This window comes from Hylobates moloch, unplaced genomic scaffold, assembly GCF_009828535.3.
Source record: "Hylobates moloch isolate HMO894 unplaced genomic scaffold, HMol_V3 SCAFFOLD_1, whole genome shotgun sequence".
In the NCBI taxonomy this organism is placed as follows: domain Eukaryota; kingdom Metazoa; phylum Chordata; class Mammalia; order Primates; family Hylobatidae; genus Hylobates; species Hylobates moloch.
The window spans coordinates 184,968,004-184,994,498 of record NW_026652276.1 but is presented as its reverse complement, the minus strand read 5'-3'; the positions used below and the strand labels follow the sequence as shown (position 1 = coordinate 184,994,498).

General features: G+C 38.2%; 1 protein-coding gene across 1 annotated transcript in view; it reads left to right on the top strand.

Moving 5' to 3' along the window:
• The first annotated feature begins 23,076 nt into the window (after window positions 1-23,076).
• ORC5 (origin recognition complex subunit 5) overlaps window positions 23,077-26,495 on the top strand; it is an 81,244-nt gene continuing 77,825 nt past the window's right edge. The window contains exon 1 of the mRNA XM_032761305.2: window positions 23,077-23,257. Within this exon, the coding sequence (XP_032617196.1) occupies window positions 23,186-23,257 (72 nt within the window). The 5' untranslated portion in view covers window positions 23,077-23,185. The remainder of the gene's footprint in view (window positions 23,258-26,495) is intronic.

The following is a 26,495-nucleotide window of genomic DNA, read 5'->3' as shown; positions in this document are numbered from 1 at the left end:
TAGATTTTAGCAAGATACCCTACTGAGGTGATTTTGTACATATGAGTATGTAGATTCATATTTACCATCATTAATTTTCCCACTTCTCTCTCTCTCTTATTTCTTGGCTGCTTTTTAAAATATATTATCTTCCCACTCCTGACACATAATTTGATACATGTTTTTCATTCTTTATATGTTACATTTTTTTCACTTCACATTTCTTTCTTACCATTCCATTTTACTCTCCTCTTTTCCTGATGAGGAATAATCTCTTCTCAGAAGGTGATTTAGTAGGACAAGAATAGAGACAGAGCACTGGAATGCTTGAGTGTGACTTCATATAATGCAAAATGCCAAAACAAACAAATCCATTAAACTATATTTGTTTCTACTTGATAGCCTTGGCTCATCTATGTCCCCTACTAGGTAGGGCTCTGGCTTGGAAACTGGGAACAGGGATTGGGTGTGAAAGTGGGGAAGCCCTAAGCAGAGTTCTGCTCCTTGCTGCTGAGCTGATAGTTAATGACAGCAGCCAAGTGTAAGCAGGCATGAACAAGTGCCTTGAATAAGGTCCTCCACAACTCCAACAATACTCTCTAGCTGACACCACCCAGACAATGCTATGTCCTTGAGAGCATAAAAGATGAAGGGTGAACCTTGGTAACTGCATATCGAGGGTGTTCAGAGACATAAAGGTGTTCCCAAGGTGCCACAGGAAGTTGCCCACAGAGAAGCCTCTAGTAGACCCTTCAGATAGCATTCCACATCATTAATGGGCCACAGTCATCTGGTTGCAAAGTATTGTAAAAGAGGAGCAGTACAAAATTGGGGCTTTCCTGATGGTACACATATTCAGCTTCATATTAGGCCTTCTCTGCACCTTGCCTTCCCATCCCCCAGGGTCTTCCTTCCTGCAAATTTTGCAGGTCTTGTTCCCAAGTGGCTGCAGGTGGGGCCAAATAGCTCTAAGTTTTCATACCCGTATAGAGTGATGAGCCCATGGTTTCTTAAAACACTTTCTTATTTTTTGTTAGATCTATTTATGGGAACTTATTTGCTTTTATTGTTGCTTTGGCAACGATTTCCCTTTAAATTATATTTCTATAGTATTACTATTATATAAACATGTTATTGACTTTCATTCTTTGTGCTTTCAATGCTGTAAAGTATCTCTGAGAATTCCTTTAAGGGGAAGATTTTTGTCAGTTTCATTTCCTCTGAGACAGCATCATCCTTTTCATAACCCTTTCCTTATTTATGTTGATGGGTTCCCCTTCACAGAGTTCCTCTGGCTGCATGTCTAGAGTTTCTTGAATGGTGGCAGGGTACACATTATTTCTTCAATAACCCCACTGATGATGATTCAAATTCACTGTCAGCCTTATCACTTCTCATTATTTTGCTGCACTTTCATAGTTGGTGACCAGTTTCCTCTTTTGAATATCTATTTCTTAAATGTCATGTGGATTTATCACTAGGAGACAACAAGGCAACGCAACTCCATGCTCTGCTCTGTGTGTGTGCACTTAATAACATATGCAGTGACCAATCATGGTTAGATTTTGGGAGAAGTACCGTGATTGGGCACTGATCATGATGCTCATCTGTTCTTTATGCACTGATTAGGGAATGTGCTGTTTATGCAATTACTCACAGCTAACATATCATGGTAACTAAAATTTGAACCAAATTGTTGGGAGACGTGTGTTTTTTCGAACTAACTAAAACATGGTAACTAAAATTTGTGGATATTGGAACTGTGCAAAGTGAGGACTACATTGAGTTGACATAGAATGTATTGCTTATGCTTATAAAATTCAGAGCAACAATCAGAGTGTACATTGCAATCTGATTAGAAAACCAGCAAAAGAAATAGAAGGAAGAAAATATTATTCACAATAACTGCCCAAAACTTACAAATTCTTATAAATAAGCTCACGAAATGGAATGGGCAAAACTTATATTTAAAAAACTGTAAAATCTTAGTGAAACACATAAAGGAAGATATGAATAAAGGGAGAAACATGTAACTGGGCAGAAAGACTCAATATTATAAGGGTCTCAATTCTCTCCCAAGTCAATCTATAAGTTTAATGTAAATCCAAAAAAAAGTACTAGGAAATTCTGAAATGTTTTTCTAGTTATAGAATGAGGAAGGCTTTTTGATGATGATTCTAAACCTACGATTCAGGTCATGAAGAAGAGTACTTATAGAGATTACTATTAAATTTTAAAATTTAATTTCTTATGATAAAAAAGACTTCAAAATCCATTAAGATATAGACAGAACTCCAGAACATCTTTGCATTATGTATGTAACAGAAAAGGGCTAATATTTATGATATAGAAAGAGCTCTTAAGAGCAGCAATATGGATAAATCTTAAAATGATTATGGCAAATGGCAAAAAGCCAGACCAAAAAAGACTACATACTGCATTATACCATTTATATAAAATTCTATAATGGGTACAAAAATATAGTTATCTAGAAGGAATAAGTTCTAGTATTTGATAGTACAATAGTGAAATTATAGTTAACAATAATTTGTTATATATTTCAAAACAGCTAGAAGAAAAGAATTGTAATGTTCCCAACACAAAGAAAAAAGATAAATGTTTGAGGTGATGGATAGCCCAATTGCCCTGACTTGATCAATACACATTGTATATATGCTTCAGACTATCACATGTACCCCAAATATATGTACAGCTATGATATATCAGTAACAAAATACAAAAATATTCTAGATAATACAAACTAACCTGTAGTGATGAAAAGCAAATCAATATTTGCCTTGATCCAAGCTGGGATGCAAGGGGGTGGAATGATGAAGAGTAATGACAAAACTTCTTGGGGTGAGGATATGTTCATTATTTTGATTGTGGTGATGGTTTCACAGGTATATATTACGTCAAAGTTTATCAAATTGTACCCTTTAAATTTGTACAGTTTATTATATGTTCAGTTACACTTCAAAAATCTCAAGAAATCAACTCAAGGCTAAAACCCAATAAAAATAAGTAAAGGGTATGCATAACCAATTCACAAAAGAAGAAAGCAAATGGCCAATAAAATGACAAGAAGATACATTAATTATCAATCAAGGCAACTTGAAACAATAAGTTTTAAAAATGATCTTTGCTTACCAGATGAAAAACTTTCAAAAGATTTATAATATCAATCGTTGAGGAGGTTGGGGAGTAACAGGCATTCTCATATGTTGTTGCGGGGTTGTGGATTGAAGGGTAACTTGACTGTATCTATCAAAATAAAAGTTGCATATATTTTTGATACATTTCTAGGAACCTATCCTATAGAAATAATTACACAAACTAGCAAATATATGTAGAGAAATGTTTACTGCAACATTATAGGAAATAATAGTAGCAACAATAAAACCCCCAAACTACATATCAATGAAATTTTTTAAAATTATGTTACCTTCAGACAATAAAATATTATGCAGCAGTTAAACAGATTGAGGTAGATACAAACATATTGAAGTGGAGCAGTGTCCACAGTTATTCCTAAGTGAAAAAGCAAGATAAAGAATGATCTTTTCGTTTAAAAAAAAAAGGTTATGCTTGTGTGTATGGGTGCACATATGCACGTAAACAAAATATTTCACCTGGGGAGTATCAAGTATAGAAATAAGGAGAGATTTCCCCTTTTTACTTTATATACTTCTAGAGTTTTCAGATTTACATTCTCTTTTTCCCTTATGAAGTTTATGTAAGATTTTATTTATATAAAGCAATATATGTTTTTAAAAAGCATGCTGATGTCTACAGTTGATACTGCATCTTAACCTATTCCCCTACGGGAAAGTCTCTGGAGTGCTTAGACTCCTATCAGCTCCCTGCCATCTGCATGCCATTTGTGTCCCATGTTTTACTTCTGTCCCTTTTCAAATCTTTCAAATTAGACATTATCACTATTATTATCATCATTTTTGCAATGTTTTAGATTTATCTGTCAACCACTTTCATCACCATTGCTTCTTGCATTTTAGACCTTCCCTCTCATACCATTTTCCTTCTTCTTGAAGTTAACTTTTACCTGTTCCTTATGTGTAAATTTGTTGGTGACAAACTAAGTTTCTACTTATCAAATTAAATAATTTATTTATTTTGTTCTCATTCTTGGAGGAAGGTTTTCTGCATACAAAATTTGAAATAGATATATTCTCTCAGCACTTTGTAGGTATTCTCCCCCTCCTGATCTTCATTGTTGAGGTCAGAAGTCTACTGGCTATTTTTGGTTCCTCGTTAGGTACCTGACTTTCCTCTTACACTGTATGATCTTCTGTTTGTTTTTGGTATTCTGCAGTGTGGTGAGATGGATAAAAGTAAATTCTGCAGTATCACACGGCATGGGTGAGGAACAGGCAGTGCTGGGCAACATGCACAGTGAGCAAGAATCTGCGGGTCCCAGTTCTTCCTCTACCCTGTCAAAAGCTATGCCACTGTGGGACAAGCGGCCAAGTTGAGGTGAAGAGGCACCCCTCTCCTCCCATGTCTTTTTTTTAATTGGGAAAGCATAAGAATAATCTTTTCCGTGGGCCAACTATAGATTATTTGGTGATAGAGAAATGCTCATTTTGATGTTGACTTAATTTAGATGTTAGCTGTTTACAGGCATTTTCTGGGAAAACCAGCTCCCTAGCACTTTAGAAGTCTTGGGGCCAGTAAGAAGTTGCAGCCGTTCCTGTTGCGGGTGGAAGGTAGCTCCTGGCCCAAACTAGTTCATTGTCCAGGCAAAGGAGAGAGTCCTGGAAGCTCTTTCAGTTACTTTCATTGTGGTACCATCATTCCATCCTCTAACCTCAGCTCTCCTCACATACCTGACACAGGAAGAGAGAGAGTGAGCAGTTATTTGCTTCCACTCGCACCCCAGAGCCCTTTATTTTGGGGTTCGGATATGTCTAATTCACCATTTGGGGTTTGTTATTTTCCCTGAGGGGCAAGGCACATTCTGGGTCCTTTCCTTGTGATGTGAGGAGCTCTCGGGGAGCCAGTTGTTATTTTGACTCCAAGGGCGACATCTAGAGGCAGAGCCGAGTAGCTGCAGCGCTACCTTCAGCATCTGAATCGTCCTCTCAGCAGTCAGCTGAGGTCCTTTCCCGGGTGACCAGGGCTACGGCCAGGGGACAGGGGCCGCGGGCAGAGACTTCTCCCCAATTTCGATCCTTCATTCCCATTTCAGACTGCATTCCGATCACACTTGGCCCTCCACTCTGGAAGCCATCAGCAGGGAGTCGTGATGAACTGTCAAGATTTAGCCAAAAGACCCAAAACTAAGTCCGATAAGAAAAGTGCTCCCCGCTTTGAGCACCAGCAACCCTCTGGAGCGGGAAAGGAGGGCGGATGAAGCAGACGACCAAGCCCCACACGTGTCCTCCAGTACAAACAGACACGACCAGGGTAGGAATCCTCTGGCTCTCTGCTAGCGCTGGTTTGCAGGGTGGCACCAGGGTTGGGTGGATGGGGCCAGGGTGAGGCCTGGCTGGGTCACACTCACCTTCTAGGACTGGGAGGCTGTGGATTTGGAGGGCAAGGACAATTGCCTTGCTCTCTAACGAGAATCGAATTTCGCCATCCCCAGGACCTTCTTGCCCATTGTCTTCCTCATGCCTTTCTTCCCTCCTCACTGACTTTCCAAGAGTACCCCCAGCCCCCCAAAAAACTGCTCCAGCTTTTTTCTTTCCCATTTACCCAGCCCCAGAAGCTTTCATGCACTCAGTCAGGGTTTTTCTATCAGTCCTCTGCTTTTTTCTTTCTCTACCCCACAGCTGCAGCTGCCTGCAAACACCCAAGGAATTGGGCCCAGAGCCAGACCTCATCACTCTCCTTGACAACCCCTCCACTCAATTGAGGGATTTTCCTAATTTGGCATGCTGTCTCCAGATGGTGCAGCCTCTGGCTCAGGGAAAGCTCACGTCAATATTGTTCAAGAATGGGGAGGGTATGCCTGCCCCCTCCTCTTTTGTCAGTCCAGCAATTTTTCCAGCAATAGTAGGCGCTGAAATTGTTTGATCTTAATCTATGGAGTTCCCATCCATAGAGGCTTCTCTCTAGAGGATGTCCATTTTTTTTCTGCCCAGAATCAGGTGACACTACTGACCACCTACCCCTTTTCCAGTCTCCCTGGTTTAATCTAGAAGTTTCAGAAACAGCTTACTGAAATGCAATTTGGTAAATACATTAAAAGTCTTCAAACTCTATAGACATTTTGTCCTAGTAATTCCAATTCTAGGATGTTAACCCAAGAAAATAATTGAACACATCAAGATCTACATACAAACATATTCAGAGAAATTTTTATAAAAGGAAAAATTGAAAATAACTTTAAGGTTTAGTTGGTGGTTGGATAAATAAATTAGGGTGCACCCATGCAAATGAATTCTATGTAACAGCTATGTCGTAGCTATTTTAAATTACAATGCAGATCTGTAGTTACTGAAATGAAAACATATTCACAATTTCCTGTAAGGAGGAAAGCAATCTACAAAAGTACATGTAACATGTTCCTGCTATGGTTTGGATCTGTGTCCCTGAACAAATCTCATGTCAAATTGTAATCCCCAGTGTTGGAGGTGGGGCCTGGTGGGAGGTGACTAGATCATGAGGGCGGTTTCTCATGAATGGTTTTCACCATCATTAGATGGTTTAGCACCTTCTCCTTGGTGCTGTTCTCATGATAGTCAGTGAGTGAGTTATCATGTGGCACCTCCCCCAACCTTTACTGCTGCTCCAGCCATGTGAAGACAGCCTACTCCTGCTTTGCCTTCTGACATGACTTAAAGCTCCCTGAGGCCTCCCCAGAAGCAGATGCTGCCATGCTTATTGTACAGCCTGTGGAACCACGAGCCGATTAAACCTCTTTTCCTTACAAATTACCCAGTCTCAGATATTTCTTTACAGTAATGCAAGGATGGGTTAATACAATTCCCAGTACATGTCTCATTTGACCTTCTGCATCATTTAACACTGCTAATTATTCCCTTTTTCTTAAATCTTTCTTAGTTTTTATGACACCTCTTTCTTCATTCCTAATTTTTCTGTAATTTCTCTGGCTGCCTAGGTCTTCTCCAACTGATACTCCTCTATTTTTTGCTCACTTCTGAATGTTAATGTTTCTCAGGCTTCCATACTCTCCTTCTTTTATCTTCTCATTCTATCCATTCTCCTTGAGTGACTTCACTTATTATATGAATTTCGCAACCACCTAAATGTTAATGACTCCTAAATCTAAGTGTTTAGCTCAAATGGCTTTCCTGAGCTCCTGAATCATTTAGCTAACCTGGCATCACCATTTGGATGTTTTCCAGGCCCCTCATATTCTACCTGCCTGAAAAAGAATTCATTTTCCCTCTCCTAGTATTCCTGACCTCGTGATGGCCACTGCTCCACTCAGTATCCTGGCAGTCATTGTTGTACTCTCCCTCTCTTTAACCAAACAAGTTTTATTATACCATCTAAATTGCTCTCAAATCTGTGTATTTCTCCTCATTTTCTTGTCCTGGTGTTGGTTTATCTAACAGACAGATTTACTACATGAGTAAGGCACTAGCAGAGTACGGAGTTTCAGGTAGCCTTCCGAAATTCCTCACTGGCCAAGACTCTAGGTTGTTTGTCATGTAAGAATTCTGTAATACCTTCATCTGAGAAAAAGCTGAACATTGATAAACAGGTACCAGAAGACCATAATACTGAAATATCTACAGTGTCCTCTTTCGAAGAAATAATTGATACATTACTGTAAGTGGAAGAAATTAAAACATCAAATGTTCTTCAGAATCCTTTTATCTTACTCAGTCTTGGGAATTTCTGTACACTTGTTACTTTTTCATGTTTGTGATAAGCAGTAGAGGAAGCCCATCTCTAAAAGCCCCAAATAAGAAAGAAGAAACGCGATACTTCTCACTGTTGATCAACTCAAATGTAAAAAAGAGGCATTTACTTTGCAACCTCCTCCCTAGGAAAGCAATGACCAGAACGTATCTACAGAGTTGAACTGTAAATAGGTATTATCAGCTACTCAGAAGGCAGGAAAGGAATTCACTTTTAGAATTAAGAAATAGTTTCAAAAAAGAAAATTTACCAGTAGAAAATTAAGAAACCAGTGTGTAGATAATATCTAACTGTAAATGAATAAAAATGTTAAAGAAGAAGAAAAGGACATTGTTTATTTTTTTGTTTTTGTTTGCTTTATTATTATTATTATTATACTTTAAGTTTTTAGGGTACGTGAGCACAATGTGCAGGTTTGTTACGTATGTATCCATGTGCCATGTTGGTATGCTGCACCCATTAACTCGTCATTCAGCATTAGGTATATCTCCTAATGCTGTCCCTCCCCCCTCCCCCCACCCCACAACAGTCCTTGGAGTGTGATGTTCCCCTTCCTGTGTCCATGTGTTCTCATTGTTCAATTCCCACCTATAAGTGAGAAAATGCGGTGTTTGGTTTTCTGTCCTTGTGATAGTTTACTGAGAATGATGGTTTCCAGTTTCATCCATGTCCCTACAAAGGACATGAACTCATCATTTTTTATGGCTGCATAGTATTCCATGGTGTATATATGCCACATTTTCTTAATGCAGTCTATCGTTGTTGGACATTTGGGTTGGTTCCAAGTCTTTGCTATTGTGAATAGTGCCGCAATAAACATACATGTGCATGTGTCTTTATAGCAGCATGATTTATAGTCCTTGTAAAGGACATTGCTTAAAAGCCCTTTGTCTGGGCTGGGCATGGTGGCTCATGCCTGTAATCCCAGCACTTTGGGAGGCTGAGGCAGGAAGATTGCTTGAGGCCAGGAGTTCAAAATTAGCCTGGGTAATGTTGTCTATTAGAAAAATCTTGTCTATCAAAAAAAAAAACCTTTTGACTGATGTCTGTTGCTTAAAATTCTGAGTCTTTCAAACCAGATGATTAATTTACACCTTTGCAAGGAGGAGAAAGTCATCCTTAATCTTTGTCAGATAATTTCTCTAAAACACCAGGAATCAAGGAAACAAACAAAAATGGAAAGTAATTTAATATTTGATATATCAAATATTTTTATTTTGATATATCAAATATATTTATGTAAGAAAATATCATAACATAATTGAGTTTTCTTGCAAGTATTTTTATGGCCCAGTATAGTTTTTATTTGAAATATACATGGGGTACAGTAGTATACATCATAATCTTTGCAATAGTTGAGTCCTTAATGTGACCCTACTTTTGCCATTTCCTATTTGAATTCCTTATAAATTCTAAACCAGTTTACCAAGTAAGAGATTTTAAAGGCCTCTGTATTTCCAATTCTGTTGTTTTCAATGTTTTTGATACTGTGATCTTTCCAAGATGCAAATATCCATGCTTAAAATCCTTCAATGGCTCCTGATGATCTTTATATCATGTCTAAACTCCGTGTCACGGCACACAAGACTGTTAATGTCAGGACACCCTTACCTCCCCAGTTTTCTATTTTTTTTTTTTTTAACGTTCTTTTTCAGTCTTATTCCATCTTCTTTTCTCTACTGTGTACCCAACGCTTGGGATCCGCTAAAACCCCTACAGGTATCCCAATGTTTTCATGCTCTTTCTACATTGAATCTTTGCACATTATTCTCTCATTCAGTAACTCCTACATATATTTCATTATTCATAATAGATATCATTTCCTCTAGGAAGTCTTCTATGATCTATGCGTTTGGTTCCATGTCCCAGTATCAGCGTTTGGTTCCATGTCCCAGTATCAGCATTTTTGTGTCAGTTCTCCAAACCTCGATTCCCACAGGGCAACAAAATAAAGATGATGACAGTTGCATGTGCAGTGGATTTTGTTACAAGAGACGAAACCTTGAGCTTGGGGAACCTGAAACTTTTACAAAGGGCAGTAAACATAAACATGCCTACTCTTGGCTTATATGGTATACATTATCTTTACCATACTGGACAGAAATGCATCTCTGCTCCCTTTTCTCCAGAGGGAAACACTATCTCTAGCTTCCAAAACAGTTTGGTAGATAAATATCCTAGAAGACATAGTCCTAAAGAAAGGGCAGTCAATGGCTTACTCACAAGACCTGCAGAAATCTGAGAGACCCTGAGAGCAATGTCTCACAACAATATTTGAAAGGTAGAGTCAGGACTTAATGAGACATTTGTGAGGTACTGAGCAAAAAGAGAAAGAAATATAAGACTTCAAAATATTTTGGCCTGAACTACTGGAAAAATGAAGTGCTAATTTAATGAGCTGGAAAGGCTATAGGAACGGCAGAGTAAGAACTAAAGTTTGGTTTTGGTAAAGTTAATGAATCAATAAAATAATAATTATAATAATATTTATTGGGTATTTGCCATTTGCTGGGAACCAGGTTAAACACATCACATACATTCACTCAACACATACTAACTGAGCTCCTTATATGTACTAGTCACTATTTTGCAGGTAAGGACAGGGCATTGAACAAAGTCGACAAAAATCACTGTCTTCACTTGTGGTGTTTGTATTTTAATGAAGGATAGTCAGACTGTTGTGGAAATTCAATGTGGGCAGAGATAATCTCTTCCTGGAAATACAGAGATGTCAGCCTTGTGAGGTGTATGTTATTTTTTCCCCTTCCCCACAACTTTACAGATGAGGAAACCAAGGCCTAAAGTCACAGTTAAGAAGTGTCGAAACCAAGATCCTAACCCACGTCTATTGAAGTCTAGACCTGTGCTTTATTATTTATCTTTTGAATAAAAATGTTTTCATGAATATTTGCTTGTAGAAGTGAATATGTCTCTTAAGAAATGTTAAATTCGCCTGTCTGATAAATTTTTCTTTAGAAATTCAATGTTGAAAGTTTGAAAAGAAGTAATGTAAAAATAATTGATCTGGCTGTTGCAGTGGGAAAGTTAACTGAATTGCTTTTCAACCTAATATTGATTTAATTTCACTGTGATATTGAATTTTCTTATATTTCACTATATAAATCACTTTTGAATATAGTTTTATTACATTTTCTTATTACTTTCTTTTTCTATTATGGTATAATTTTTAAAAATATTTTTCATTGAAATAAATGAAATAAATTTTAGTTGAGGCAAATTTCAAAATATTTGTCCTAGTCAATGTAATATTATATAAGACTTCTAATATATGTTAGTAGCTCTCAGGGAATACGAAGCATTGGAGACTGTGGTCCTGCAATATAAAGTCAGTGCTTGGAGCTACTTTTTGATCGTTTGTCAAACGGAGAAAAAGTTTTATAAAAAAAATTGGGGCAGCTATTTATGGTAAAATTCTAGAATAATATGATCAGCAACATAAGAAGCATTATATTTTAGGTGAAATGTAATACAAAGAAGAGAGATAAGTAATTGTGGAGAAGGGATTATTTATACATTTATTTAACCTCTCATTTATTCTGTGTTTATATTTCTATTTACTGAGGCTTTGCATTTATAGCACTCAGTAAGCTTCTAATTACGTCTTCATTGTCTTCCCCACTGGATTGTAAGCTTCATGAGAACTATTACCATATGTCTCTTGGTCACAGTCTGGCACTCTACCATAACAGGTCCTCAGCAAATGTTAGATTAGCCAGGCATGGTGGCACAGTTATTTGGGAGGCTGAGGCAGGAGGATCACTTGAGCCCAGGAATTCGAGGCCATAATGTGTTACGACTGCACCAGTGAACAGCTGCTGCACTTTAGTCTGGGTGACAGAGACCCTCCCTGTCTCTAAAAAAAACGTAAAAACATCTCAAAAAAACAAAAGCTAGATTAATGAATGAAGGAATTAGTAAATGACTCTGGGTATTTTAATCCCGTTGGTACCTAAAAAACACAAGCAGAAATAGCCATAATACAAGATTGAGATTTTAGGTGCTATAACAAAGGCAAATAATCAATCTATGGGCTGTGAACTTTGGGGGAGTTTTATAGCATTGGAGCTGGAACTAAACTATATAGGTAGATGTCTTAGGTTTGGTTCCCTATAAGATGTAGCTTGAGTTAATGATGAAAGCGTTCACGTGAAAGGTTCAAACTCAGGACAGAGGGTGAATACAAAGAAAATTGAGACAAGAGAAGATATGTGAGCTTGGATTTTAAAAATATCTAGTTCAGTTCTACTATTATCTAGAGTGTAATAATCTGGAAAGAGCATCGCTCCTACTCCAGTAAGAAAAGCTAGATAAACTAAAAAATTGTAATTCTTTTTTAACCAATAAGAGGGCTAAAATGACAAGGAGACCAGGAGTGGTGGCTCATGCCTATAATCCCAGCACTTTGGGAGGCTGAGGAGGGAGGATCACTTGAAGTCAGGAATTTGAGACCAGCCTGGCCAACAGGTGAAACTGTGTCTCTACTAAAAGTACAACAATTGTACAAAATAATTTTTGTACAATAAAAGTACAAAAATTAGCCAGGCATGGTGGCATATGCCTGTAATCCCAGCTACTCAGGAGGCTGAGACAGGGGAACTGCTTGAACCCAGGAGGCAGAAGTTACAGTGAGCCGAGATTGCACCACTGCACTCTAGCCTGGGCAACAGAGTGAGTCTCTATCTCAAAAAATAACAAAACAATAACAATAAAATGACAAGGAAACCAAGTAGTCTTAAATGTAGGCAAAGACAGGCTCCCTCAAGGAGAGATGAGGCATGAGCGCTGAGTCACTGATGGCAGAATATTGGAGGAAAAAAAGGCAGCTGCCATACAAGCAGGCAAAAACATTCAGCTAAAATTTTTAATGATTTGGTAAAAGCCAACTGTGGCTAGCATGGAGCCACAGAAAAAAAGGGAGTTCACATTCATTCACAGGCTCATCTGCATGAACCTTCACTGGATACTCACAAGAAAGATTCAGGGCAGAGCAGGAGAAAGCCTCCCTCAGATGTGCAAGTCTGGAAAAAGAGGAGTGGCGACCTCTCCTTTGGGAAACGAATGTGGGAAAATGTTGGAACTGAGAAATGAATAAAGCCCTGCCTTGACCTTTGTCCTTTATAAAACAAAGTCCTAAGCCTTTGGCAGAAAGGCAGCAAACCCTGTCATCACCCAGCTCCCACCCTAAGGATAAGGAAACACTACAGAAATTTTAAAGCTGAAAGTAACCATAGGAACAACAAGCCCCAGATGCAGCTCACTCAAAACTACTTTGACTTGATGCAGTCACACATTAATATCTAATTGAGCATTCCAAATTTGAGCATTTAAAATTTGAATCTCTGAGGACATGCCCATTGGAAAATTTCTGATTTCCGACTTTTAGATTTGGGATGCTCAGCCAGTAAGTATAATGCAAATATTCAAAAATCTGAAAAAATCCCAAATCCGAAACATTTCTGGTCCCAATCATTTCAGATAAGGATTATTCAACATGTATTTACCACAATCTCTACTGTTCTACACATGATGTATAGCATTCAATAAAAACTTATGAGACATATAATTTTTTTAAAGTACAAAAAAGCCTCTGACAAAGACAAAGCAATCAACAGAATGAGACTCAGTTGATCCAGATGTTGGAGCCATTAGACAGATAATTTTAAATAACTTTGATTACTATGTTAAAGAATCTGGGCCAGGCACAGTGGTTCACGACTGTGATCCCAGCACTCTGGGAGGCTAAGACAGACAGATCACTTGAGGCCAGGAGTTCAAGACCAGCCTTCGCCAACACGGTGAAACCCCATCTCTACTAAAAATACAAAAAACTATCTGGGCATGGTGGCACGTGCCTGTAGTCCCAGCTACTTGGGAGGCCGAGGCAGAAGAATCACCTGAACCCGGGAGGTGGAGGTCATAGAGAGCTAGGATTGCACCACTGCACTCCAGAGTGAGACTCTGTCTCAGGAAAAGAAGAGAAAAGAAAAGAAAAGAAAAGAGTCCGAGGAAAAGGTAGAAATGAACAGATGGGAATTTTACTGGAGATAGAAACTATAGAAGAGAGTGAGATAGAAATGCTAGAAATAAAAAATATTGTAGCAGAGATGGTAAATGCCTCGGATGGGTTCATCAGGAGATTTGACAAAGCTGAAGAAACAATCAGTGAATGTGAATATAAGTCAACAGAAACTGAAACACAGAGAGAATAGAGTATGGAAGGGTGGGATGGGAATATCAGAACAGAACATATAAATACTGTGGGACATCAACCAGTGGTCTAACATACTTGCAGTTGGAATTTCAGAAGAGAATAGAGAGAAAGGGGCAGAACTATTTGAAGAGATCATGGCTAAAAAATTTTTTAAATAACAAAGAATCAAATTACAGACCTAAACAGCTCAAAGAACACCCAAGCAGAAAAACAGAAAAAGTAAAAATAATACACCTATACCCATCATATCCAAACTATTGAAGACAAATAAAGAGAAAATCTTGAAGATGTCCACAGCAGAAGACAATGTAATGTCAATTACAAATGCTGCAAAAAATCCATCCTCACCCAGAATTATATACTCAGCTAAAATATCTTCTAGAAATAAAGGTGAAAAAAAAAGATGAGAGAATTTGTTAACAACAGATCTGCCTTAAAAGAAATATTACAATTCTTCAACCAGAAGGAAAATGATATTAGGCAAAGATTTGGATCTACAAAAAGAAATAAAAAATTTCCAGAAATGATTAAATGGATGTTAACATAAAAGCCTTAGCCTTACTTATTAATTTTAACTTTCTTTTTCTTTTCTTTTTTTTTTTTTTGAGACAAGGTCTTGTTCTGTCATCCAATCACAGCTCACTGCAGTGTCAACCACCCTGGCTCAAGTGATCTTCCCACCTTAGATCCTCCAAGTAGCTGGGACTACGTGTGCACCCCACCATGCCTGGCTAATTATTTTATTTTATTTTTTGTAGAGTTGGGGTCTCCCCATGTTGCCCAATCTGGTCTTAAACTCCTGGGCTCAAGCGATCTTCCCTCCTCAGCCTCCCAAACTGCCAGGATTACAAGCATGAGCAACTGTTCCCAGTCCATTTTATTTTTTATTTTAGTCACTCTAAAATATATTTATCTAAATCTGTACAGTTCAATACACTAGCCATTAACAAAAGGTAGCAATATAATGTAAACTAATTAAAAATTTAAAAATAAAAGCTAAAAATTCAGTCCATTGTTATAACTAGCCGCATTTCAAGAGTTGAACAGCCACATGTGGCCAGTGAATACTGTATTGGACAAAACAAAAAGCTTTATTGCACAGCACTGGTCTAGTAGCAACATATTTTGGGTTTATATAATATAATAAGATGTAAAAGATGTGACAACAAAAGCACAAAAGGTGCGGGTGAGAATTGAAAGTACCGTTGTAAGGTTCTTACAGTAGTCTTGAAGCAGTTTAATATGTTTAAAGGTAGATGGTGGTTAATTAAACGTATGTATTATAAACCCTAGGGCAAACATAACAACTTTAAAAACCGGCATAATAAGCCCAAAGCAGAGGCAAAATGTAATTTTTTAAAATGCTCAAGTAACCTAAAAGCAAGGAGCAAAAATGAGAAAAAAGGGAAAACACAGATGAAACAAATAGGAAACAACTAGCAAGAGATAGATTTCAGTTCAACTGTATCAATCATTAAGACAATATAAATCATCTGAAGACACAAATTGAAACACAGAAATTGTCAGACAAGATAAATAAGAAAGTTCTCACTACACCTGTCCCTTGGTATCTGTGGGGGATTGGTTCCCCCAGACCATCAAGGATACCAAAAAATGTGGATGTTTAAGTTTCTTATATAAAATGTCTACAGTACTTGTATAAAACCTATGCATGCCATCCTGTATACTGTATAAATCATCTCTAGATTACTTACAATACCTAAAACAATATGAATGCTATGTAAGTAGTTGTTATACTGTATTGTTTTATTTGTATTGTTGTATTGTTCCTTATTATTTTTTTCTAATATTTTTTGATCCTGCTAGTTGAATTCATGCATGTGGAACCACAGATACAAAAGGTCAATTGTATATACTGCCTACAAGAAACCCATTTTAAAATAGAACACAGGTGGGCTAAAAGTAACAGGATAAGAGTGTCAAATATCTGGAATTCTCATAATTGCCAGTGGGAATGTGAAATAGTGCAGTCACTCTGGAAAACAGTTTGGCAATTTCTTATGAACTTAAACATATATTTATCATACAACCCAGCAATCCCACTTCTATATTTTACTTAAGTGAAATGAAATACCTATGTTTGAAACTGCCCTCGCAAAAATTTTAATGGAGAAATCTAAGCTAACTGATTATATCTTATGTCTAACCTCCAAGCTTCTCTTGTTCGTTCTTGAGTATAGGCCCAGCTAAATATGGGAGGAATCTATAACAACAATCCCTTCCCAGAACTAACTCCCTTATTGCTCAGGGACTGAAACTGCCTTTGTAAAACTAACAAATTAGCCACAAGCTTGGAATTATGATTCAAGAGTCAGACAGCCAGAGGTCACAAGATTTGTAACCTTTATTTCTCCCATAGATAACACTACTATTGTGAACCCTAAGACTGGTGTTTGAGGTACTTCCCAGACCCTGCATTCTGATGGACCAGCTGGCACCATCTGGACTGGTAACCCATACTAACAAAATGGCTCATCTGGTCTTGTGACTACCAGGCAGGAACTGACTCAGCAAAAGGAGACAGATTTGACCCCCTATGATTTCATCCCTGACCCATTTTCTAGCCCCCTGCCCATCAAACTATCCTTGAAAAATCCTAGCCTCTAAATTTTCAGGCAGGCTGATTTGAGTAAAAACTCCCTTCTTTCTGCTTGGCTGGCCCTGCAATTATTGACTTCTTTCCCTATTGCAATACCACTATCTCAGCTCTCAGTAAATTGGCTCTATCTGTGCAGTGGACAAGAAGAATCTGTCAGGTGATTACTATACACACATACACACACACACACCCCTGTTCATGATTGTTTATAGTGACTCTATTCATAATGTTAAGAACTTGATGTAAACAAAGTGTCCTTAACCTGGAGAATAAACTATGATGCATCTATGTAATGGATTTTTGCTCATCAATAAAAAGGAATGAACTGCTAATACATGGAATAACATGAATAAATTTCAAATGTGCTATGCGAAGAAAAAGAAGTAAACTCAAAATGTTGCATATTATATGATTCCATTTGTATGACATTCTGGAAAAGGTAAAACCATAAGAAAAGAAATAAGATCAGTGTTTGCCAGATTCTGGGGGAAGGGGAAAGAGGCCGCCTACAGAGGAGTGCTGGGGAATTTTGTGGGTAATGAAATTGTTCTATATCTTGATTTTGGTAGTGGTGACATGACTTTATATGTTTATAAAAACTCAGAACTGTACACTAAAAAGAGAAAATACGCACTATGTCTCAATAAATCTGAATTTTTAAAAAAACATGTATTCGGGTTCTCCAGTGAAACAAAACCAATAGGAGATATATATATATACACACACACACATACGTATACATTGTATATATATCCTATATATACATATATACAATACATATACATACAATGGGATTTATATATCCTATTGGATATATATACGTATATATATCCTGTTGGATATATATACATATATATATATATATATATATATATGTAAATGAGAGGCACTAGTCAGCCTGCCTTCATGGTGATTGCAAAAGGCAGGGCCCAGCACTCTTTCATGTATTTGATTTGGGGTTCTAGAGGCAGAACTGGGCAGATTCAAATGGAGCCCAAAGGTTTAGGTGGACAAAAATATAAGCCTCATAATGACCCTTTGTGTAGGGAGGGGGTATCTGTTTTATTCACTGCTCTACCTGAACACTGAGAACATTTCAGAGAAAGTAGGAACTCAATTCATTTGATGAATGAATAATTTCTTCAATTTGGATGTAGGTGGGGTAGTGCAAGAAGTGACTGTAGAAGCAAAGACTTGAAGGTGAGAAAGCATAGACATGTACTGGAGACACAAGTAAAGCAGCCACAGATTGATGATGGTTTTCTGTGTTTTCTAAATGGATTTCAGAGAAATAGAATTGGATTAATCAGTACTATCGGTCATAATATACTATCATCATTATTCTGTGCACAAACCTCCTTTATTTTAATTAATTAAATTTGAGGCATTGTATTAAGGTATAATTAGCATACCTTAATAACTTAATTTGATAGGTTTTGAAATATATATGCTTCCATGAAACTATGACAACAATCAAGATAATGACTATAACCATCGTATTTATATCCTAGGTACCACAAACTAGGTGGCTTAAAACAATAGAAATGTGGCCGGGCGCGGTGGCTCACGCTTGTAATCCCAGCACTTTGGGAGGCCGAGGCGGGCGGATCACGAGGTCAGGAGATCGAGACCACGGTGAAACCCCGTCTCTACTAAAAATACAAAAAATTAGCCGGGCGTGGTGGCGGGCGCCTGTAGTCCCAGCTACTCGGAGAGGCTGAGGCAGGAGAATGGCGTGAACCCGGGAGGCGGAGCTTGCAGTGAGCCGAGATCGCGCCACCGCACTCCAGCCTGGGTGACAGAGCGAGACTCCGTCTCAAAAACAAAAAAAACAAAAAAAACAAAAAAAAACAATAGAAATATATTACCTATCAGTTCTGAAGGCTAGAAGCCCAAAATCAGGGTGTCAGCAATATAGATTCCTTCTGAGGGCCTTGAGGGACAATCTGTTCCATGTGCCTCTCCTAGCTTCTGGTGAGGGCCTGTGATCCTATGCGTTCCCTGGCTTGCAGATGCATTGCTCCAATCCCTACCTCCATCTTCCCTTGGCATTCTCCCCATGTCTCTGTCTTCACATGGCCACTTCCTATAAACACAAAAGTAATATTGGAATAAGGCTCATCCAAATGACCTGATCTTGACTTGATTAAATTTGCAAAGACCCTATTTCCAAATAAGGCCACATTCACAGCTTCTAGGAGTTAGAACCTCAGTGAATTTTGGGAGGAGGACATAATTCAACCTATAATAGCCACCATTCCCCATATTTCCTCACTCTTCTTTATAATACCTCCTTTCTGACCCACATCCTCATTACCTGACAACCACTATCACTTCTTTAACTACTACTTTACTACTTCTTTAACTATAGTTTATTTTTTCTGGAATTTTATAAAAATAGAAGCATACAGTACATACTTTTTTTGTGGGGGGAGGGAATCTGGCTTATTTCATTTAGCATAATTATTTGTGAGATTTATCCATGCTATTTCATATACTTTGTCCTTTATATTGCTGAAAAATATTTGTATGAATATCCCACAATTTTTAAATCTATTTACTTCTTGATGGAATTTGTTTCCAATTTTTGGATTTCAAATAAATCACTAAATAGTAGTGTCTAAGTATTTGTATGAACACATGTTTTCATGTTTTCTTAGATAAACATCTAGGGGTAGAATGGTGGGGTCATATGGTAGGTGTCTGCTTAAATTTTAAGAAACTGTCATACTGTTTTTCGAAGTGGCTGTACCATTTTACATTCCTGGCAACAATGTATGAAGGTTTCAGTTGCTCCACACCCTTGCCAACACTTCGGAATGGTCAGTCTTTTTAACTTCAGGCTAGATTCTAATAGGTGTGTAGTGGTATCTTATTGTGATTTTAATTTGCATTGTCCTAATTACTAAAGATTTTGAACATTCTTTTATGTGCTTAGTTGTGGTTAGTATATCGTTTTTCAGTAAAGTGCTTGTTCAAATCTTTAGCCTATTTTTATTTTGTAAAATTCATTTTACTTATTTTTCTTAGACAGGGTCTTGCTCTGTTGCCCAGGCTGGAGTGCAGTGGTGCTATCATGGCTCACTGCAACCTCGACCTCCTGGCCTCAAGTGATCCACCTACCTCAGCATCCCAAGTAGCTGGGGCCACAGGCACAAGCCACTAAGGCTAATTAATTTTTGTAATTTTGTAGAGACGGGGTTTCACCATGTTGCCCAGGCTGGTCTCGAATTCCTAAGCTCAAGCAATTCACCTGCCTTGGCATCCCAAAGTGTTGGGATTACAGGTGTGAGCCAGTTCGCCTGGCCGAGCCTATTTTTAAATTGTCATTTTCTGCCAAAAAAAAAAAAAAAAGAGAGAGAGAGAGAGAGCACACTAACATTTTGACCGGGACTGTGTTGAATCTACCCATCAATTTGGGGTAAAAGTGACAAATTTTAACAAAACAGTCTGAGTCTTAAACATGGTACCTCTATATTTTAAAATAATGTCTTCTTTAATTTCTCTCAGTAATATTTTGTAGTTTTCAGTGTGCAAGTCTTACATGTGTCAGATTTATTCTTCAGTATTTAATAATTTTTGATGCTATTGAAATTGTGCTGTTATTTTAAATTTCAATTCCCAATCGCTTATTGCTAGTACATAGAAATACTATTTTTTCTATGTTAATTTTGCATCTTGAAACCTTGCAAAGCTCACTTATTAGTTCTAGAAACTTTTTTGTAGAATCCATCAGATTTTCTACATAACAATCATGTTGTCTGCAAATAAATTCATTTTTTTTTTCTTTCAAATCTGGGTGCATTTAATTTCTTTTTCTTATTGCACCGGTTACAACCTCCAGTACAATGTTGCACAGAGGAGTGAGAACCGACATCCTTGCCTTGTTCCTTAATGTAGGGGGGAATGCATTAGTATTTCAGATTAATTATGATATTAGCTGTAGTTTTTTTCGTAGATGCTCTTTATCCAGTTGAGAAAATTCCTTTCTATTCCCTAGTCCTAGTTAATTACTTTCAAATAATTCCACGAAATCCATGAAACAAACACCCATGAATAATCTCATTTAGATGACTAGCTCAACTACCTATATGTATATATTTTTGTGTCTCCTTCTCCGGGCCCTTCTCTGTCGATCTACAGATCCCATTTTTACTGCACTTCTTTGTCTGGTTGTTTTGCAGACACTTCAAATTTAATATAACAAACTCACTTGGGTCATTTCTTATCCCATAAAGATAAAACTAAATCTATAAACCTGCTCCTTATTTTTCCATCTGGCTTTTCATCTGTATTCCTTATTTTTTATTTCACTACTGGCAAAACCTAAAATCACCTATGTCAGAAACCTAAATGCTAGTCTCTATGACTCCTCCCTCCATCTCTTACAAACAGCTACTGAGTTCTATAAAATATACTTCTAAATTTCTCTCAGACTTAGCCCATTCGCAGTATGGGTTAGTAAAAATATTAAGGGCTTTAGGATTAACCAGATCTAAGTTCAAGTAATTATGAACTATAAACCTTTGGATAAATTACCTAACCTTGGCTGGTTTTTCCATATGTGAAACAAGAATGGTATCTCTATTATAATACTGTTAAAATTTAAATAGGAGTAATATATCACAGTGTCGGCCACATTATGTTTAATAAACTTTAATTACCATTCCCTCTCACCTATTCCCATTGTTTATTGAGGCCATTATTATTTACTGTTTGGGACATTGCAATCGTCTTTTCAACAAATGAAATTGATTCCACTTTCCACACTGTAGCCGGAAGGGATATTTCTAAGTCAAATCTCAACATTTGCTCCTCTGCCTAAAATTCTTTATTGGTCCCCAGCCTGACCTCCTACTACTCTCCAGGTTTATACGTAAAAACTATTTGCTAGTTTCTGGTGTGGGATTGCCCATTTGTCCCTTTTTGTCTTTACATTCTTTTGTTTACAATTTCCTTCTTGGTCTCACAGGTGAATCTTTTCTTCAGCCTCAACTTCCAGGTTCTCTCCTCTGAGAAACTGTCCTAAATCATCCAGATGGTAAGGCATGTTCTCTCAAATCAACAATTATTTGACTGTTTATTATGTATCTGCCAGGCATTAACTGTGTATGCTGGAAATTGAACTGTGAAGAGTGTTTCCTGCCCTCATAAAGTATATAGAGAGGGAGACTAACATTTTAGACAATTTAGTCAGTTTTATTGAATGCTATAAAGATGTAGTGTTATGATTATATGTATACATTATATGCATAGTATGTTACAGATGTATAACAGTCTTGGGAGAGTAGCAGAGGCCAGCTTCCCTTGGAGACATTGAAATTTAATGGATGGTCCCATTATAACCTTTAGAATTCTCTATTAAAAGTACCTGGGCAAATGCTTTTGAATTGTTGCTGTGAAAATATGATTTTGACTAGCTAATGCGTTATATACCACAATTCTCAAAAGATCCTTTTGACCGTCACAAATCTAAGACTGATCTATATGGACAGGTTGAAGTCCACGATTTAAATTTATGTATAACAGGTAGTATGTACAGGATCTTTTACTCCTAGCAATAACCTAGCCAGTATTATCCCTATTTTATAGATAAGGAAGTTGAGGCTCAACTATTCCAGTCCCACTATTCAGCAGTTGAGTCAGTGGTCCCAACCCAGGGGTTTCAGGACGCCAAGCTCTCTTTCCACCACGCACTTGTCTACTTCTGTATCTTATTTCCAGAATCTTCTAGTGTTTAGTTGCTAGTAGGTGCCCTACGAATAAATACACGTGAAAGCCTAATGCTAAAAGTAGCATTATTTTTACTATCACCCTCAACAACAAACACTACGACTTCCTCCCATTAGGATTGACAAGCCTTCCACATCTGGTTTCAAGCTTGCACGAAAAATAGTAATTCCAAGCTGTGCATTAAACCCCATTATACCCTGTTTTGTACTCAATGCCACTAATTTCCCACAACGTCGTCAGGAAAAAAAAAAAATCTTTTGACAATATTAGTCTTCTAAGTCGGCCTTCCACGTCCCTCTAAGGGCCCCAGCTCCCGGTCCGTCTTCTTACGCACTCAAGGTTTCTAAACTTGGGGCTTCCAGCCGGGAAAACTAAAGGCATGGGGTTCACGGGTCATCGGAGGCCCACGGGACCCCCTTAACCCCTTCCACCCCTTTCCTATTCGCCCACCTCCACGTCATCTTCTTAGCCCTTGAGTGGAAAAAGTGTCAGCCCGAAATCCCCACCAAGCCGAAGAATTCACAAAGCCCCGGCGTGCACAAGACCAGCGAGAAGACGATGGTTCCGGCCGTGGGACTAGAGCGGCGGCGACGCTCGGCGTACGCGCTGCCGTCACGCCGCAGCCCGGCAGCGCCGGCTCCTCCCACGACGCAGCGGGTCCGGTTTCCGGCGGGAGCGTGGGCCGCCAGACTCGGGAGAGGCATCCTCTCGTGTAAGGGTCCTCTGGGCTGGCTGCAGTGGCCTCTGCGGTGGTGCCCGCCAGAATGCCCCACTTGGAAAACGTGGTGCTTTGTCGCGAGTCTCAAGTGTCCACCTTGCAGTCCTTGTTTGGAGAGGTATTGTAGTTAAACTGTCTTCCAGATCCTGGAGGCAGGCGTTTCGGTAGTCTTGCGACCTGTTCCAATATTTTTTTTTCGTGTTTGGATTGAGGGCCAAAAGGCCGTTTTTACGTTAAATAGGGGTGTTGTGGTTCTGTACTGCTCCTTCAGCCACAGTGTCTTCCGAATATTGAAGAGGAGACTGTCTGAAAAGGACCGGCCTGCACTATAGGACGTTGCCTAAGACGTGTTTGACACACGCCACGCTTTTGAGAAGTTTGCCCACATTAGCTCCTAGAAGTTGCTTATTATCTTACCCCAGCCCAATGACATTTATGTAACAGATGTGTTTGCAGAGTGTTATTTATTCAAATGTAAGTTCACACGTTTCTGTGCGGTAGTTGGAGTGAGTCAAGTGTAGAGAGGTGGTCGCTTTCAAGGCCACTAAGGGCCAAAGCAATGCTTCAGGTTTAAAAATTTACTGGCTTTTCCAGAATTGTAAGAGTCCCGAAGAGGTCTAGGGTAAACTTTTCTCCTTAACTGATAGTTAGTTCACAGGATGCCCTAGAGAGGAGTTTGTCTTCTCTGGATGAACATCGATACGTAGGGAGTCCTTTCAATAGGCAGAGGGTAGCATTCACCAATTCAAAATTTAACCTATTTTTGACTATTTTCTGGTGGTCTTTGATGTGCTTTTTGATTCGGACTCAGTCAGAATTGGAATTAATCAAACTTGGATCTTACCTGCGAAGAGAGTGAATGAGAATTTAGGGTGATACTCATACCCCCATCTTCTGGTTTGCTTTTTTAAGTACAGTCATGCGTTGCTGCCACTTAATGAGGGGGATACGTCCTGAGAAATGCATCGTTAGGCAATTTAATCCCTGTGAATATCAGAAAGTGTATTTACACAAACCTAGATGGTGTAGCCTGCTATACACCTAGGCTGTATGGTGTAGCCTGTTCCTCCTAGGCTATAAACCTCTACAGCGGTGCTACTATACTGAACACTGTAGGCAGTTGTAACACAGTGATAAGTCTGCATCTAAACGTATCTAAACATAGAAAAGGTACAGTGAAAATAGGGTATTATAATCTTATGAGACCACTGTGATCCATCTTTGAACACATGACTGTACTTTCATCCAACTAGAAATATTGCATGGCAATTTGAGGTGGCTTGTGAAGCATTAGTGGAAAAGTACTACCCTCTGTCTAAAGGGGTGCATTATTTAGGGAAGTTAGAGGTCAACCACTGCATCTTCAATTAATTTTCTATTTATAATGCTTTCAATTAGAGTTATATTACTGGAGCATTTTCTTGATTATGTTCTCTGCATTTCATCTCTGGAACGCAGATCACTCCAGCCAGAAATGCTCCTGCTGAAAAAGAACGTTGGCAAATAGGGATGAGTAGTATTGACTTAGTGGTGGATCATAGAAGGGTTTTTGACCTTTGCTCTTAATGAAAATTATGTTTAACAATATTTTAATATCAGTTTTCTGCAAGGTGCTGTGCATGTGGGAAATACAAAGAACTGTAGCAAAGAAATATAAAAAATTGGTTCATGTTTGTAAGAAGACTCATTTGTTCAATAAATAAATATTTACTGAGCACCTTTTCTGTGTCAGGCACTAGCTTATTGCAGTTTATGTTAACGAGATTTATAAAGGTGAAAGGTTAAATAACAGTGGAACAGTTCAATATAATTTTAGGTCACAATAGGAAAGATGTTTAAGGTATTATTAGGCAACAACATGTAATGGATAGCAGAGATACTTAGCAACATGCATTTAATTCTTGAAACAGAATTTTTTGTTTTTGTTTTTTGAGACAGGGTTTGGCTTTCTTTCCCAGGCTGGTGTGCAGTGGCATGATCTTGACTCACTACAGTCTCTGCCTCCCAGGCTCAAGCAATCCGCCCACCTCAGCCTCCGAGTAGCTGGGACCACAGGTGTGTGCCGCCAAGCCTGGCTATTTTTATGTTTTTTGTAGAGATGGGGTTTCACTGTATTTCCCAGGTGAACTCCTGAACTCAAGTGATCTGCCTGCCTTGGCCTCCCAAAGTGTTGGGATCACAGGCGTTAGCCACTGCACCCTGCTGAGACAGAATTTTTGAGCCAGTTAATTTATATGATTGTTACATATAAACTTTAGAAAAAGATTCATGTATTACATTACCTATTCATTTCCAGTAAATTTTTAGTCTATTTTTAGCCGTTGAGCTGCTTTTGCCATAGCTGTATGCCATTTAGAAAGTCTTTTTCCTGCGTAAATCTGAGTTCCTGATTTGTCTTGTAAAAGGAAATGTTTAACTTAGTGACTTGAATGTAATAAATGTTTGTGACTGTTGCTGTAATCGATGATAATTAATAGAGACTCAACTTTCTGATAGAAATTGCATAATCCCATTTTCTTGTAATTATTTTTAAAAATGTATTATTAAAAGATAGGCCAGGCGCAGTGGCTCACACCTGTAATCCCAGCACTTTGGGAGGCCCAGGCAGGCAGATCACAATGTCAGGAGTTTGAGACCAGCCTGACCAACATGGTGAAACCTCGTCTTAACTAAAAATACAAAAATTAGCTGGGCATGGTGGCACGTGCCTGTAATCCCATCTACTCAGGAGGCTGAGGCTGGAGAATCACTTGAATTCGGGAGGCAGAGGTTGAAGTGAGCCGAGATTGCACCATTGCACTCCAGCCTGGGTGACAGGGTGAGACTCCATCTCAAAAAAAAAAAAAAAAAAGCGCATTATTAAAAAATAATCCAATTTTCCTGTAATTATTTTAAAAACGTAGACTATAATTTCCTCCAAAGTAGATAATGTCTTTTACTGATATTTGTACTCTTCAGTACCTCATGGTTTTCAGCATTTAGTAGGTATCTAATGAAAGTGTTCATTTAAGGAATGAAGTATAAGTATTTGTAATATTAACTAGACCAGAGAGACCTTTGACAATATTTACTTTTCTCTAAGCTGCTAACTTAATGTACTGCAGGAGGATCTTGCAAATATGTATTTTAAAATAAATGCTGTGCAGATTTTATTAGTGTTTTATGTGATCTAATGTATGCATTTATGCCAGCATCAGTGAGTATGCATAGTTCAGAAGTAGTCTGTAAGTTTTCCTAAGAATGAGGACCCTTGAAATTCCTTTTAATCTTTTGATTATATGTACTTAATTTCATAGCATTAAAATGTATAGTGAAGTTGTGGCATCCCAGGAGATAAGAGTCTTTAAGAAGGAGTA